The 15,345-nt window shown below is 44.6% G+C and overlaps 1 protein-coding gene across 2 annotated transcripts in view; it reads right to left on the bottom strand.

Annotated features, from left to right (window-relative positions):
• The window catches only part of ulk2 (unc-51 like autophagy activating kinase 2), a 31,115-nt gene extending 20,166 nt beyond the window's left edge, over positions 1-10,949 (bottom strand). For both annotated transcript variants that reach the window (XM_012825226.3, XM_012825227.3), the window contains exons 1-3: positions 9,789-10,949; positions 7,386-7,478; positions 7,217-7,258 (exon numbers count right to left, since the gene is read on the bottom strand). In XM_012825226.3, coding sequence (XP_012680680.2) covers positions 7,217-7,258; positions 7,386-7,478; positions 9,789-9,878 — 225 coding nt within the window. In that variant the 5' untranslated portion in view covers positions 9,879-10,949. The remainder of the gene's footprint in view (positions 1-7,216; positions 7,259-7,385; positions 7,479-9,788) is intronic.
• Positions 10,950-15,345: the final 4,396 nt, after the last annotated feature.

Raw genomic sequence — 15,345 nt, 5'->3', positions numbered from 1 at the left:
GAAGGTGTGCCAATGACACATGAACCATTATTTCCTATTCAAATGAACCCGATGGGAATGCGGTGCTTGCCAACTCCACATTGCCAGCGTGGCACGCATGTTTCAAAGATACTGAAATGATGCCAAGGTATATGTTGGGCTTCACTGACACACTAAACCTAAAGTCCTTGAGGTCATGGGCCTGTAGAAGGTGCTAATATGAGAAGGAGAAGGCTCTCACTACTGAGCCAGGGCTGACCTAAACAACTGCAGGGTAACCTCTCTGAGGAGGTTTCAGGGTGGAGATGTTCCTAGAAGGAGGGAGTGTTTCTAAAGAATCAGCAGGAAATGGATCCAAGGGGTGCCTATTGCAACAAACAAATGAGGTCGAACTGGTTTAGTGTTTTAAGTGCCAAAATGTCTGTCTTACAGAAAGATATTCAGGTTGTGATGTACAGCAGGATTATATGATAAAATGTAAATTGCCAAATCATTTCATACGAGAGGGTGCATATGTGCACAGTCCAATGCTTAGCGACCGCAGCTAACCCTCAGCACCACAGTAGTGTGTTTGCAGTAAGGGCCTATCAGATTTCTAGACTCTGCACAAGTTTGGGGGGGGGTGTATGTAGACCTGCTGAGCCACAAAACAGCATTAGTGCCCCGCCTGTCATCACCAGCACCAACCAAACTACAGTGGAATCCTCTGGAAAGAGCTAGTCAACTGAACAAAGTATATACAGTATGTTCAAAATGATTAGTGGATTTCTGCTATGCTGAAAATGAGGACAAACATTTTTTTTGGGTGTCATGAGTTAAACTGACAAGCCCTGTGACAGTTTGTTTTCCTGTACTGCCTGTTCTACACACCGGGCACATGACTCACACACAGAATGATATTGCGGTTGTGGTCTGTGTGCCCATAAATCGTTCTAGTTGAATCGAACCAAGTGCACTGCCTACAAAGTATACTGTAATCCATCTTGGCCCCCCTCTCTTTTTCTAATCTCTTTTCTTTCTCTCAGGGTTATTACAGACTTTGGAAATAGCACTTCATCTCAGCGACTGGCGAGGAAAGCCTTCATCACTCTCTGATAATGACTTTCCAGATAGGATCCATCAAGCAGCCGAGCTCTGGGCTTTGACCGACTCCGCTCACTCCATCCTGTCGGCCTGACTCCTCCCTCCGCTCACTCCATCCCGTCGCCCTGACTCCCCCCTCCGCTCTCCCCCCTCTATCCACCCATCCCTCACTAGGCTTCCCTTCCCACAGCAGTGGCAGCCCGTCAGCCCCGTCAGCCCCTCCCACCCCCACTCCCACCATCCTGCTCTCTGAGCTGGGATTCTGTAATGGGATCTGGGATGCATGTGGGATAATACACCCCCCCCCCCCCCCCCCCCCCCGCCCCAGCCCAGAGGGCAGGATTACATAACGTGTTCTCTTCATCCCAGCAGAGAAGGGGGAGGGGTAGTGCTCTGAGGACTGGACACAGTGGGAAGGGTTGAGGCCGCCCGTGCTGGCTGCCTGCCCCACGGGGTGGCTGACCGTGGGCGCTGCTTATGCGTCACGGGCCACGTTGCACGACCCCGGTCACCCCTTCTTCTCCACCCCCCACAGCTTGCTGTCCTGACCTGACACTTTTATTTCAGCCAAGCCATTCCACCGTCCTTAACTTGGCCTTAACACCCTGCCTGCTGCCTTCTTGAGCAGGGGTGTCGCATGCAGGCTGATGCCAATGGCAACCGGGCGGGTGCCATAAAGAGCCTGCTATGCGCGGTGCCCGTTTGCCAGGCCCAGGCAGCTCCGAGGCGGAACCACACGCTGGCCGCGAGAGGAAGAAATGGCCTGATTTTTTTTTTGCCGTTTTTTTGGCATGAGCTCAGTTTGGCGTGAAAGCGCTGCTCATTTGGTTTCCTGTGTAATCGCTCATGTGTGAGAATATTTTCCTTAATCGCATTTTTTTTTATGCATTGACATACAGGCTTTCAAAAAAAATTGATAAAAAATACCACAATCTGACACACAGTGTTACTGAAGGCAGAGAACGAGGCCGGTTAACAAAACTTTTGGACTTTGGACATCTGCAGTGATGACAGCCAGAACAACAATGTCCCGCCCAAAAGGAAAAGAAAAACATTCTGCTGACATAATAGAACGTCATCCATGAGACTGTGACAATCCATTATCTGTGAAATGCTACATAATAACAGAATGTTTCACTTTTATAACATTGGGTTTGATTCCAGTGGAGGTTTTCTTTGTTATCTTACAATGTTTGCCTTGTATCAAAAAAGTGCAACGTGCAAATATGTTTGTTTTTTCCCCATCAATCACTAACCGTGACAAACAAACAAACGCTGTTTTGTAAAACCATAAAACAGGAGCGAGGTGCACATATCAAAACAGGGCCCTTCCTTTCTCCACAGCCAAGATCTTGAGTCCCCCTCCACACATGGCGTCCTCAGTTACATAAATGAAGGGGGGGGGGGGGGGGGGGGCATGAGAACTTCTGCCTAAGGCTTTGGGAGAAAACATTCCATATGTGTGCAACCAGGACACACTGGGCCTGCAGCCTACATGAATCCAGGCCTCAATTCTTTGAACTTGGCTGTATACAAATAACCCCCTTCCCACCCCACCCCACCCCACCGATTACACACACAGAACTGTTGTCCTCATGTGTTGTTTACAAAGCTGAGTCGATGATGATTGTGGGGATGACAGTTTCCATTCTGAAACTCTGTAAAAAATCTCCTATGCTGATAGTGAGAGAAAGAAAGAAGAGAGAGAGAGAGAAAGAAAGGAGAGAGAGAGAGAGAGAGACCCTTGAACCTACAGAACCAAGAGGCTTTGGCACAGGATGTTTAGTTAGCAGGCACGGGACATTGACAGGGAGTATTGGGGGAACGTGATCAGCCGTCCTGCCTGCCAGCTTGTGATGAAGTTCACTCATGACCTCTGTCCCACTGCTGTAAACACGCACGGGTCTAACTGCCTTCAATCCCTAGGTTGCCATCAAGTACATTCAGTGTCAATTCTGTATTTCAGACACATTTATTGCACTGACACTGACTGAGGCAGTGTGCAGTGATTGTGGGACTTTCACCTTAGGAGGTTCATGGAAGTTCAAGCAGCTGTAAACAATAGAGCATAAACAAGTGATCCTGTCCTCCCCACTACCAAGAAATGAGAAATAAAAACAAGGGTTTGGGGAGGGCTGGAAGGAGGGGAAACTCCTCAAAGCACACATCCCAAATCACAGGACAAAGTGCAGCCGATCGGAAGAAAAGAAAAACAACACACAGAGAGAAACAAACAGGCAGTCACTTTCTAGGAAAGAAGTGGTTTAGAATGTTCCACTAATCGTGCCTCGCAGGGGCCAAGCCAGTCCCCCTTCATTCTTCAGCCCACTCCTCATTTAAAGTCACACACACACACACACACACACACACACTCTTATTCAACACCCCTCTCGTCATTCCCTTCCCACTCTCCCCCTGAAGAAGAGAGTCCTGGACAAAACAAACAAGGTCCCTCTCAGTCAGGACATCGTGTTCTACAACAGGAAGTTCAGGTTTTTATGCTGCTTTGGAGTGTCTGCCGAAGAGGCTTCCACTTACTGCCTGGTGCACATGTGACTTATCAAACTTCATCAACAAACATGCCTCCTGACAAGCTCACTCTCCCCCTCTCCCTCCCTTTCCATGGCAGCTGTTGTTGGGACTCCACATTACCCAACAGTTCATATCAACAACATCTTGCGCTTTTCCAATCTGGAGGCAGAGCTATTATCCTCTGCTCTGTATGAACAGGACTCCTCGGCAAAGTCACAGACAATGGGCACCTATAAAAACAACATACTTTATGACGTTTTAACTGCAGCGCTACTTCAAATTGCTGTGCAGCAGTTGGAACAGGGTTAGCCTGCAGAGAGAGAGAGAGAGAGAGAGAGAGAGAGAGAGAGAGAAAGAGAGAGAGAAGAGAGGAGAGAGACTCCTCACACCCTGTGATTACTGAGCTGAATAGAAACTGCGCTCACTGCAGGATTATAATTAAGACAGCTGAGGAGACCGCTCCTGCTACCTACTGCAGGTTCCCCCATTCACAAAAAACTCCCAGCCTCCCACCAGAGTGAGGCTGGCCTGTCAGCGAGATGCTCGTCAGTGGAAGTGGCTGTGAACATACATCTGCTGAGTGAATCACTCTCCCTGTACCTCCACAATTGATCCGATTTGGTAGCAGGTAGGCAGGCCAGGGACCTGCTGACGTGATGTGCTGCATGAGAAGGATGTATGTGGGAGATGGAGTAAATAAAAGAGTGTGTGGGAGATGGAGTGAATGAAAGAGTGTGTGGGAGATGGAGTGAATAAAAGAGTGTGTGTGTGTGTGAGAGAGAGAGAGATAGAAGGGGGGGGGGCACTCTATGTGCCAATGCATTAAGCCCTCAGCCCTATATTTGGAAAGCTCACAGTGTGATCGGAAGATTTCCTCTCCACGCTACAGAGACGGGGAAAGGCCAAGCCTCCTGAGTCGACCCTCTTTAACGAGGCAACCATCGGCGTTCAAGGTTCAAAGACGAAAAGAAAAAAGAAATCCTGATCGCATCAGTGCCTAATGACAGTCGACCATAAACAGGCTGCCGTGGCCTAATTGGGCCCTGCAGGGATTGGCGTCGATGAACAGCGGTGCTCCGAGCGGGCTGTCAGGCAGCGCAACGGTAAGAAAAGGTCACGATCACAACCCCGCGATCTGAGCGCCAGGCCTGACCATGGGAGCGCCAATCGCGTCTAATGCCCTGCCACTTTAACTCTGCCTCCAGCCGGATGCCACCACGTCAAGCCTGGCTCGTTAAGGCACCAGCGCACAGGATGAACTCCGTGTGACACCTTTCAAGACAAACTACGTCATTTGCCTTCAATCTTGGTTAAATTAGTACTGTGAACTGTAGCTGTGCCCATGTCATGCAGTACAGGTACAGACAGTTAATCAACGTTTCAGTCATTCAGTGGGGAAAATGGAATAGAGTCATGCCTGCATGATCCGAACCCCAGCCTAAACCTTCAAATGACAATCAGAAGATGAGTGCTGCTGCTAACACCTATACTTATGTTTCTCCCTCACCCCCTTCAAAACCCCATGCACACCAATTATGTTTTATGCAAAACACCAAGGCGTCTTTCCTGATCAAACATGCTGAGTACTGTTTATCACAAAAGTTGTGGCTACTGTGAGCTTCCGGCAAAATTTCAGGTGAAGCTCTATATTTAATGTGAAGGGTTTAAGGGAAAACACTGTTACCTCTCAAATTTTGACTACCACTCAGTGTAAGGGTGTGTCTGGTGAAATGGCACTGTGGTCAATCAGAAAATGCTGTTATCTTTAAAATGTGATTTGCACATACTGTGTGTCAGAAGTGGCCTCAATATACAGTATATACGGAATATACAGTATAGTCTACACGGTTTTAACATCATACTTTGTTGTGCTGTTGTTTTCACTACTCCCTAATTCTCCAGTTTCGTCTGAAGTCAAGTATTCAGTTAAGGGAAACAGTCATCTTTATGTTCAGTACAGTTTAGCTCAGATTAGAAACGCAATTGAATCAAAAACACCAAAACTCCAACACTACACAGCATCTTAACACCGTATAAGCCACACTATGGGTAGCTGGCGCATTGCGTTGCATTGTGTTGTGTTACAGAAAACCTCCATCCCTCACAAGCCTGTCAGCTGCACACGTTGAGGTATTTATGGCCCTCCAAACAGTTACGTGACCCGGCATGTGTTGCAGCAAACGAACAGATGGTGTTCTGGGCTACACCATTACCAACACACCACCACCTCCTCTACCACCCAGCTGACCACTTTCCATTACTAACGAGCCACACACACACACACACACACACACACACACACACACACACACACACACACACACACACACACACACACACACACACACACACACACACACACACACACACACACACACACAGGCATCCAGAGAACAGCAAACAAAGTCTGCCAGGTGCAGATAGGACAACCCTCGAAAGTAAAGCCTTTCAGCATTGATGAAGCCACCCAGCGCCCTCCTCCTCCTCAAACCCTTCAGCAGCAGATTATTTTAAGACCAAGCCATGCAGCTGGTGGTGCAGGGGGGGGGGGGGGGGGGGGGGGGGGGCGCCACACGAGAGACAATCAGGGTCCACTTTCCTTGTCTGTGGGATGACATGCATTTGAATTAGGGGAACACACTTCAACACCAGTTCATCCCTCCGAGGTAATGAGGGTGGTGCTATTGGAGGCTACAGCTGACATTCAGCACTATTCTGCTTGGAGCAAAACCGAGCAGAAAAAAATGTAAATAATAAAACTCAGTCGGGCCGCCTTGACTGGAATGTTAATATCGACTGTTTCTCCCAGGCACCGAAATGAACAAGGGGCTGGATCACATCACACAACCGGCAGAGGGCCGTGGTGGGAGGCTTACGTAAAGCCAGGAATCGGCACGCTGTGTGGGCACCGCAGGCCACTCCAGAGTCATCCTTTCAAACACAGGCTGGACCTGTGGCCTATTTTATGTTTTTCTTTTTCCACCATTCCTCCATCCCCCTCAAAGTGAGTGAAAGGAGAAAGAGAAAAGGAGCGAAGAAGGGGGCCGGGTAAATGTAACTGAGGACAATCAAACCCACGCATAAGACTGAAGAGACTGTAGAGGCAGGCCCCTCAAAAGCCTCTCTCTCTCTCTCTCTCTCTCTCTCTCTCTCTCTCTCTCTCTCTCTCTCTCTCTCTCTCTCTCTCTCTCTCTCTCTCTCTCTCTCTCTCTCTCTCTCTCTCTCTCTCTCTCTCTCTCTCTCTCTCTCTCTCTCTCTCTCTCTCTCTCTCTCTCTCTCGGGGCCTCGCTATAGGAGGGGTCATGAGCCATCACGTGAGAGGTGGGTCTTATGTAACAGCAGGAGCAATGGCCTCAACAGCCAATCCCAGCACCAGGTTAATAGTTAAAAATCACTGTCCTCTATAGATGAATTCATTGTGCAGCGGTGTCCTGTGTTTTATTTATTTTTTAACCAGGATAAGGAGCATATCAGAACCTGGCACCTAGTCTGTATTGATTTTAGAAGAACATTTGAACAGGCTGGCTACCGTTTTGCTATAATGCCAAGGACAATTAGTGAGCATACAGTGACCAAGGGAGGGGCAAATGAACACGCCAAATACAATAAACGAACGTATTACCTGTACATCATAGAGGGCAACAATGTTTTCATGCTGAAGCTCCTAAAAAAAAAACAAAGAACACATATATTGTCACAAATCTACTGCTTTTAAAACAATCAATAAAACATGCCACATTAGGTGTTTGTTAAGCATAAGAAATCCTTAAATAGATAGCAAACAAAAGTACCTTCAAAATTTTTATCTCCTTGCCAAGCAGAATCTGAGACTTGCTGAGATTCTTTTTGTTAATGCTCTTGATGGCAACTTCCCAGTCGATCTTCTGCAAAGATAAAGAAGAGGAAGCAGTTAGGAAACAGTTAGGGAACAGCTGCATTCATCTCACGCATCTGACTCTTTCCACGCAAACATTTTAAAGGTGCACAGGGATGTGGGTGAGTGAAGCATACATGAAGCAACATTGACCTTTTTAAATAACTTGTTTATTAACATGTGTGCAGCATGCCCACAGTAGCCTACAATTACAGTGCCTTCCATTTTACAAGTAAGGCTTGAAAAAAAGAAAAGACCGCATTACACACAGACAGACAGGAGGATCTTTTGGCCTAAATTTCAACCCCCTTAATGAGAGACATCCCAGGCAAGCACAAAGCAACAAGATATGCTCCAGCTCACACAAGACAAGATCTTTGTAGGCTACATCTGCTATGAGCGTGCAGCCTTGCTAAGGGCATTACAGCAGACCGAGGTGGTAAAGTGGTCTTTAGGCCTTGAGCAATGGCAAAGCGACCGGACTAATAACAGGCAGAGGAGAGAAGCCCTTCCACAAAGCCACGGGCCCTACAAGCAGATAATGGGAGCGTGAGTTCAGCTTGAGGAGAGGAGCCTCGGTGTAGAAATCTATGAATAGAGGTCTGCTTTTCAGCTAAATCTAGGTTAATAGGAGATGTTCTTGCGACACACACTCTCAGTGCAGAGCCCAACACACACACACACACAGTGCATGCAAGAGTGGCAATCTCCGTCCTATCCACCCGGGCCTGCCTAGCCAAGCGTGACGAGGCAAAGCGCAGTACAACATTCATGCAAAAAAAAAAAAAAAAAAGGAAAAAACATTGACCCCCTTTCCAGCTGGGTTGAGAAGTGGAAGCTGGGGAGGTTGGGGTGGGGGTCTGCATCTCATCAGCTGAAATGGGAACAGGGCTAAGAGGGCCTTGGCACAGACCAAAGATGAGCAGGCATCTATGACATCTGACTGAATCACAGCCGGTTTAGACTGTATCAGCGTGCCATTTTTGCCAGGTCGGGACCATTAACTGATCAGTGAATACCTTGCCCATCAGCCTTTCTGGATAACGGACATGTGGTACATGACATATTTATTCATCTACACGGAAAAGGAAAAAATATATCCGGTAAGCCACATTCAGACCTGGCCTTGTCCTCTTAGTCATCTGGTTTAAGTATGAGGCAATCAGTCACCCTTTACAAGCGCCAATCATCTCCCTCTCCAGTGGAAATAATCCTATAAATAAACACTCTACAGATGCAATGTTTATAAATACACCTCATCACATGCTGGGTTCAGGTTTGCTCATAGGCATGAAGCAACAGGAAGAACACGCATGGTGAACCTATAGCTCAATAATGCCAGAAGCTTAATAAGCCTAGCTAATAAGGCAGAAACTGGGCATAATGTGCAAGGTCTGGGGTATAAATCGTCACATAATCTCTATGATCTAATTTAGCATGCTAAGCAATCATGCATAGGTATTGCATTCAACTAAGGGTATCGGATCTGGGCTACTCTCAATCCAGATCTGTGTACTAGGAGAATGGGTCCTTTGCCAACTGCAGCACCAGCACAAATGAACCTCATTGTGCTATGGCTACCATCACCTGAATACCGATTGACTAGCCTAATAACAATTTTCCTGGCTCAATTACAGGGACTATCATGCCCGGGAATCTCGTCCGAGCTTGACATGGTCCAACATAATCTGTGCTAACAGCTGTATGCCTAAGAGTTATGTAATATGTTGCAGTAAGAATAGAAAGGAAATGCTTCAAAATAACATTTCTCTGATATCTTTCATATTCCAAATTCTGGCTGTAGCATGGTTATGATCAGATAACAACACGTCTTCAGAGTGAACCTCCACCAAAGATAGAGGTAAACAACACGACATAAGCCTTCTACGTCACCGCGCTGGACCGAATGGTATTTGAGTCACAGCTTTATGAATGAATGGCTCGTGTGTTTCCAGTTCTGCTAGATGCATACTGAAATGTGTTCAACATGGACTCCATCGCACATAGTAATTCCATGTTGACAACGCCGTTCTGGCATAAGCTTTGCTTTGAAGCATTTATTTTGAAATTGGTAAATTGCTGCAGGTGTTTTGTAATATATGTGGTAATGCTAATAGCTAGTGTTACAATTTCTTCACTGACCCAAGACCCATGATTTTTCAAAGTAAACAATTGATACACATTTGTATCAATACACATCATGCATGCACCATTTGCTCTGCCTCTGGATGCTCAAAACCACAGAGCAGGGTCAAACGGGCTGAGGAAATATAGGTTAGTCCATGTTAAGAAGAGAGGAGAAGAAAAAAAAACATCTTACTTTTTTATGTCGTCCTTTGAAAACGACGGCAAAAGCCCCATGTCCAACTAGGTCCTTTCTGCTATATTCAAAGTCTCCCACCGTCTCCATGTTTTAATCAGTGTCCGAGGAAAGAAGCACGTTATAGATGATGATGCTTGGCTGCTCGGTTTTCACTGAGCTCACTGATGTTATTTGGCCATTGAGCGACTACAAGATAGGTCGCGAGTTTAATCTATTCTGAAGCTCTGTATAATGTATCATAGCTTTGGAAGCGATGCACTGTGGATGTCTTACTTAGCACCTTGGCTTTACTATTTATAGATACCTTCTGATATTCATACTGTACTCAATGTTTGTCAATCAAGGTGGCATAATGGGCAGCGTCCCGCTGTCATTTCATGACACAATTAGCTAGTAATCAAGTCACCAGCCAGAAAAGCTAATGTTTTTATTGAGTTACAGGCCCTCGTATGTCAACTCTGTCAAACTACATGATGTCAGTTAGCGTTCCTTATTCACAAACAAAACACCACTGTCCCTGGTTATCTGGCAAACTCAACTGACATATTTTGCCATAGGGCTAGTGGAAGCAGCTAACGTTTACGTGCTCACTAGCTAACAACGTCTGTGCCCATTACATACAAATAAGGCGTTGAACTGAAATGTTTTACGATTTTCAGATATATCTTGCATAAGATGTTCTATCCCGTCAGCAATCGAGGTAAGGACACGAGAGACCTTGGAATCGTCGAAGAATGGAAGTAAGGTTGTCACAATGACAAATTGACCTCCTCATTCTTGTGTTATCTTTCCCAGTATCAAGAGGTTCTGTCACAGAAGAGTCTAATTCTCAATGGAACTATGACGTCCGCATTACAATCTTCTTTTTAATCCAAAACTGGAGCATCTCTTCGATGTATTGTTGTTTGATTATTCTTTTCAACAGCTCCAGAGGTCCACTTGAGAGAAAGGACCTACTTGTGTGTTACGATGATTCAGCTAACATTAGCCAGACTAGCTTGCTATTTCCCGTGTAGCAGTCGATTTTTTTTGCAAATCTTGTGCTCCAGCCGAGCGCCTTAAACACGTCTGTGACACGTTTGTGTCTGAAACATTTTCGCATGGAACACCTCTCTCAGTGCTGCAATACAATGGCTCTACCCTTGTGTGAACGCCTATTTAAACGTTTCTTCCGCGAAGGCTGTGGCACACCTTCCGCAGGGAAATATAGTCCCTAGTATGACGAGTTGCGGTTTATACATTGTTTTTATTTATTCAACAAGGTGCACATAATTAAATCATGAATGTGTTTTTTTTTAACAATACATTTAGTCTGAATTTAAATCATACTGTAGATGTAGACTCCTTGATTAGGCCTACTTAGAATATCAAAGCCGGACAGAATTACACAACGAAAATAACATGGGCAAAATTAAACTGTCTTATAAATGATTGAACATAAACAAGAGCGAAGGGAAACAAAAGCTCATGTCTAGGAAAACAAGACATTGCCGAGTTAGTGCTATATATGCAAACTCAAACTTTTTTGGCATAGAAATAAAAGGACAATTTAACTTTTCTTAACTTATCTGGTTTTATGTTATCTGGTCTAATATGATGTGCTCTGGCTATAGCCATAGTCTGGTTTGACCTTGTTTGGATTTAGACTATTCAATATGCCTGACACTAGCTTAGAGGCAAGGAAAAACTAATTTAACCAGAAGAACTCCTGAAAAGAACCCAACTCATATGACCACTGGCTATCCACCTTGTGCCAGTTCTGACAAAGAATGGAGACAGGGGTGGGGGTAGGAAAGGAAAGGTGGGGAAAGAACAATGGGGGAACCAGATATATGTGCATCAGTTGATACATACAAACATAACTATACCATTAGCTTTATAAACAATCTAGTCAGGTAAAATTGTATCTAGTCTGGTAATATCTTGTTTGAGCTAATTTGGTCTGATCTTATCTGGCCTAGTCTGGTCATATGGTCTAGTCTATTTGGTCAGTATTGCAGATATTGACAACTAGGAGGACTAATATACTATCAACTCAATGCACACCCCATCAAATTACTTTCTCTGGAGAGGTAAACTATCTTGCGCCATCTGGTGGCAATTTGTTCCTCAAGTTTTCTAATGAAAAGGAAGGAAAAATTGGACAAAAGACACTTACATGTCTGTGTGCGTGTGTGAGTATGCATGTGTGTGTGTGACCATGTAGGCAAGTTTTAACTGTCAATCAAAACAAATGTTTTGTTTGTGCCATACTTTTAAAATTATGGTTGTTTAGGCTATTTCTGTGATAATTTACATATATTTACTGATAATTTACACTGATGAATAACTGTGCTTTCTAATATGCTTGTAAAGGACTAGCCACACTAAGTATGCCATTTTGGCCAGGACATTTCAAGCATCAGCTAGACTGAAGTGACATGAATTAATGAATGAATGAATGAATAAATGAATGAATCATGTTTGAATGAATCATGTATAAGTAAGCATATAGAAATACAGGAAATTTCATGAAAACATGTAAACCTTGACACCCTTTCCAGCACATAAAACAAGAATCTACATTAGGGACTTTATTTAAAACCTAAGGACAAGACATTGTGTATCTTAGCCAACTAAAATGTGTGCACTATTTTGGCTGGTTTACTAATATTTCAACAATATTGTGCACACGCTTTAAGATCTGTGTGCACGTTCAATAAATTGTGGGCACGTTAAAGTAGATCGAGTTTACTTGAACACTAGAAAAAATGATTGGGCCATAATTAAGCACATCCAAATTTAATATTTATTCAGGAAAATATAAGACACAAGTCATTCGGAAATCCCAAAAAATTTCATCAAAACATTGGCTGTGTTTTAATTCTGTTTTTCCTGATTTGTCTGTGGTTCAGCTTAAAGACATGAGACTAGTTCTGTTTTTTCTTTCTTTAAAAAACAAAACATAAGTAATATAATTAATAAAATCAGCAGTTACCAAAAGACTAGGCTACTGAAATGCTCCCTGTTGCTGCCCTACTAAGTTGAAATTAAAGTGGGGTCAACTGGTTTGACATTTGCTAATCACTAACCACTTATCCTCAAGTACACATCTTCTCTATCCAAAGGTGCATTACAGACCCTACCGACATTCATTACACATAGGCCTAACACACTACACACTTGAAAGTGGATGGATTGCTGGTCTTATGGAACAACTTGTCATCCAAGCATTTTTTCCTTCCTTCTTTCTTTCTTTCTTTCTTTTTGAATGTTACATTTATTAAAGCCATTTGTGAACCTCCCTGCATTCATTTGTGGATTTTTGACACTCTTCTGATGCTGCTTGATTCACAAATGCACCCCCACCCCCCCCAAAAGGGCATTCTCTGGAGCTTATCAGTTGTCTCTTACAATTTCAGCCAATCACATAAACGTAAGTCCGAGGGCATCAAATGTGACCACACTGCATTACATCTGCACAGTTTCCAGGTGTGTGGACTACTACACTACAACAGACATCTGGATACAGCTGATTACACAAAGGGGAATCCATGCTAATGGTGTCTGGTAGCTGCCTACTAAGTGGGAATATAACGTGATTGAACATGCTTGAACTACGAATATTTGAAAGCATGGCCAGTCATCCGACCTGCCGTCTGAAGCAGGTTGCTTTCCCGAAGTAGAGCTGCTGCAGAGGGCACTCTAAACCGCTGGGTAACTATTGGACTAACCCAAAGCTGGGTCAACCTAGTCCATCCAAATTGGTTAACGTTGCTATTTTAACCAAGCCACTGGACCAACAATGTTGGTGTAACCCATATGAAATACAGGATTACTAATACCCAATGTCATCTAGAGCAGTGGTTCCCAAACTTTTTACAGTGCCGTACCCCTTCAGACATTCAATCTCCAGCTACGTACCCCCCCCCCCCAGTAGAAAAAATAAATAAATCCTTTTGGTGAATTCCGTTATTTTTTTTTCGTTTTTGTTTTGCCTCATTTTGTTCACCATGAGGTAGATTGATGGCTTAAAATGAGTGAATAATATGTGCCACAATTGACCCAAACCTTCTAAGGTTGTTGTTTGCCAGCCATCAACAGAACAGAAGAGTAAAAAAAACATTATTTGCAGGCGATTGGGAGGATGAGCGAATTAATTTTAACAGGCCGTTGGACAGGGGGGCGTTGCCAGAGCGGAGTTCAGCACAGACGTGACATTTTCTCAGTGGTTTTGTTTTTTAATTAATGCTTGTTCATCGTTGCGATCGTTGTTGTGTTTATTAGAAAGAAATACAGCGTTGCATGGCAAAATACAGGGGAATTTGGGCGATTTTGATGCACAAAATTATGTTTCCGTCTGAAAGTTGCAATTCTGTTTCAAAGGGTAATTCCGTCCGTTTTCCGTTATCGCGGAAATTTTCTCCCCGCGTACCCCCTGAACCACTTCGCGTACCCCTAGGGGTACGCGTACCCCAGTTTGGGAACCGATGATCTAGAGATGTAGTAGCATGTTGCTCCCGAAGGAGGACGCACTATGCACAACTATAGGGTAAAGAGCCTACAGCTACCATCTCATTTTTTCTTTGAGGTCTGGAAAACGTCATTGAACCGACTACCAACTTTTGATATAAAACGCCACAATATTTCGAATCGTTTTATTATTTCCATTTGTCAAAGTTAATCTCTTTTTTTTAAAATTAGAACCCAGCTGTGAGCGCGAGAGAAGAAAGTTCTGTTGAGTTTGAAGTTTGGAACTCTGGTGAGTGAACCACGTTTCTTTGCTAGTCTGTTCTGTTGCTAGCCACCATGAGGAGAGAATAACGTAAAACCATACTTGCTGTTCAAGTTAAGATACATCTCAAAAAAACAATTGGAGCTGGAATAATGTTGTCTAATGTTTGCAATCAACTTTGGTACATGTGGTATCATAGTTATGCGAATGTTTAATGTTTACAACATACTGTAGCGTAGCTTGGATTCCGCTACACGGACTGGTGTTGTTGTTATGCCGCGGTGTATTGTGGGAGTACTACACCGCAGCTGTTAGCTTAGCCACAGTGCTATCTGTTGTGTATGTCCCATTGTTGTGTGTGTGGTTGATGTAGAATTGTTCCTGTTCTGTATTGATGTGTTTTGTATATATAACTGAAGTGTCAACCGTGTTCATGTGTTATAGATGTTGTGATTATAATCCTGTGTATTTAGTGTTAATCTTTGTACGAGTATGAATGAGTGTTCGAGAACCAGTAAAAAGTTCTAAAACCATTCAAACGTCTCGAGCCCATTCTTATCTTCGCCACATTGGTGTCAGAAGTGGGATTGACGGAGATCAAGAATGTACACGCCATGGGGAGCATCTGGAGGTGCCACCGGACCGGCGAACTACGCAAGGACCACTCTGCCAGGCTACGGGATGGAGGAGTCACCGCTGGACGCACCACCACGATGTCTCTTCGAGGGAACAGACGGCGCTAGCGGCCTGCGGCAGAGGAGCGACACGAAGGGGGACGACATCGCCTTGCCCGCCGTGGACCAGCTGCCCGCCCTGGAGCCGCTATATCCGGGACAGCTG

Source organism: Clupea harengus, chromosome 9 (assembly GCF_900700415.2).
Source record: "Clupea harengus chromosome 9, Ch_v2.0.2, whole genome shotgun sequence".
Classification (NCBI taxonomy): Eukaryota; Metazoa; Chordata; class Actinopteri; order Clupeiformes; family Clupeidae; genus Clupea; species Clupea harengus.
This window is presented reverse-complemented; position numbering and strand designations above follow the sequence as displayed.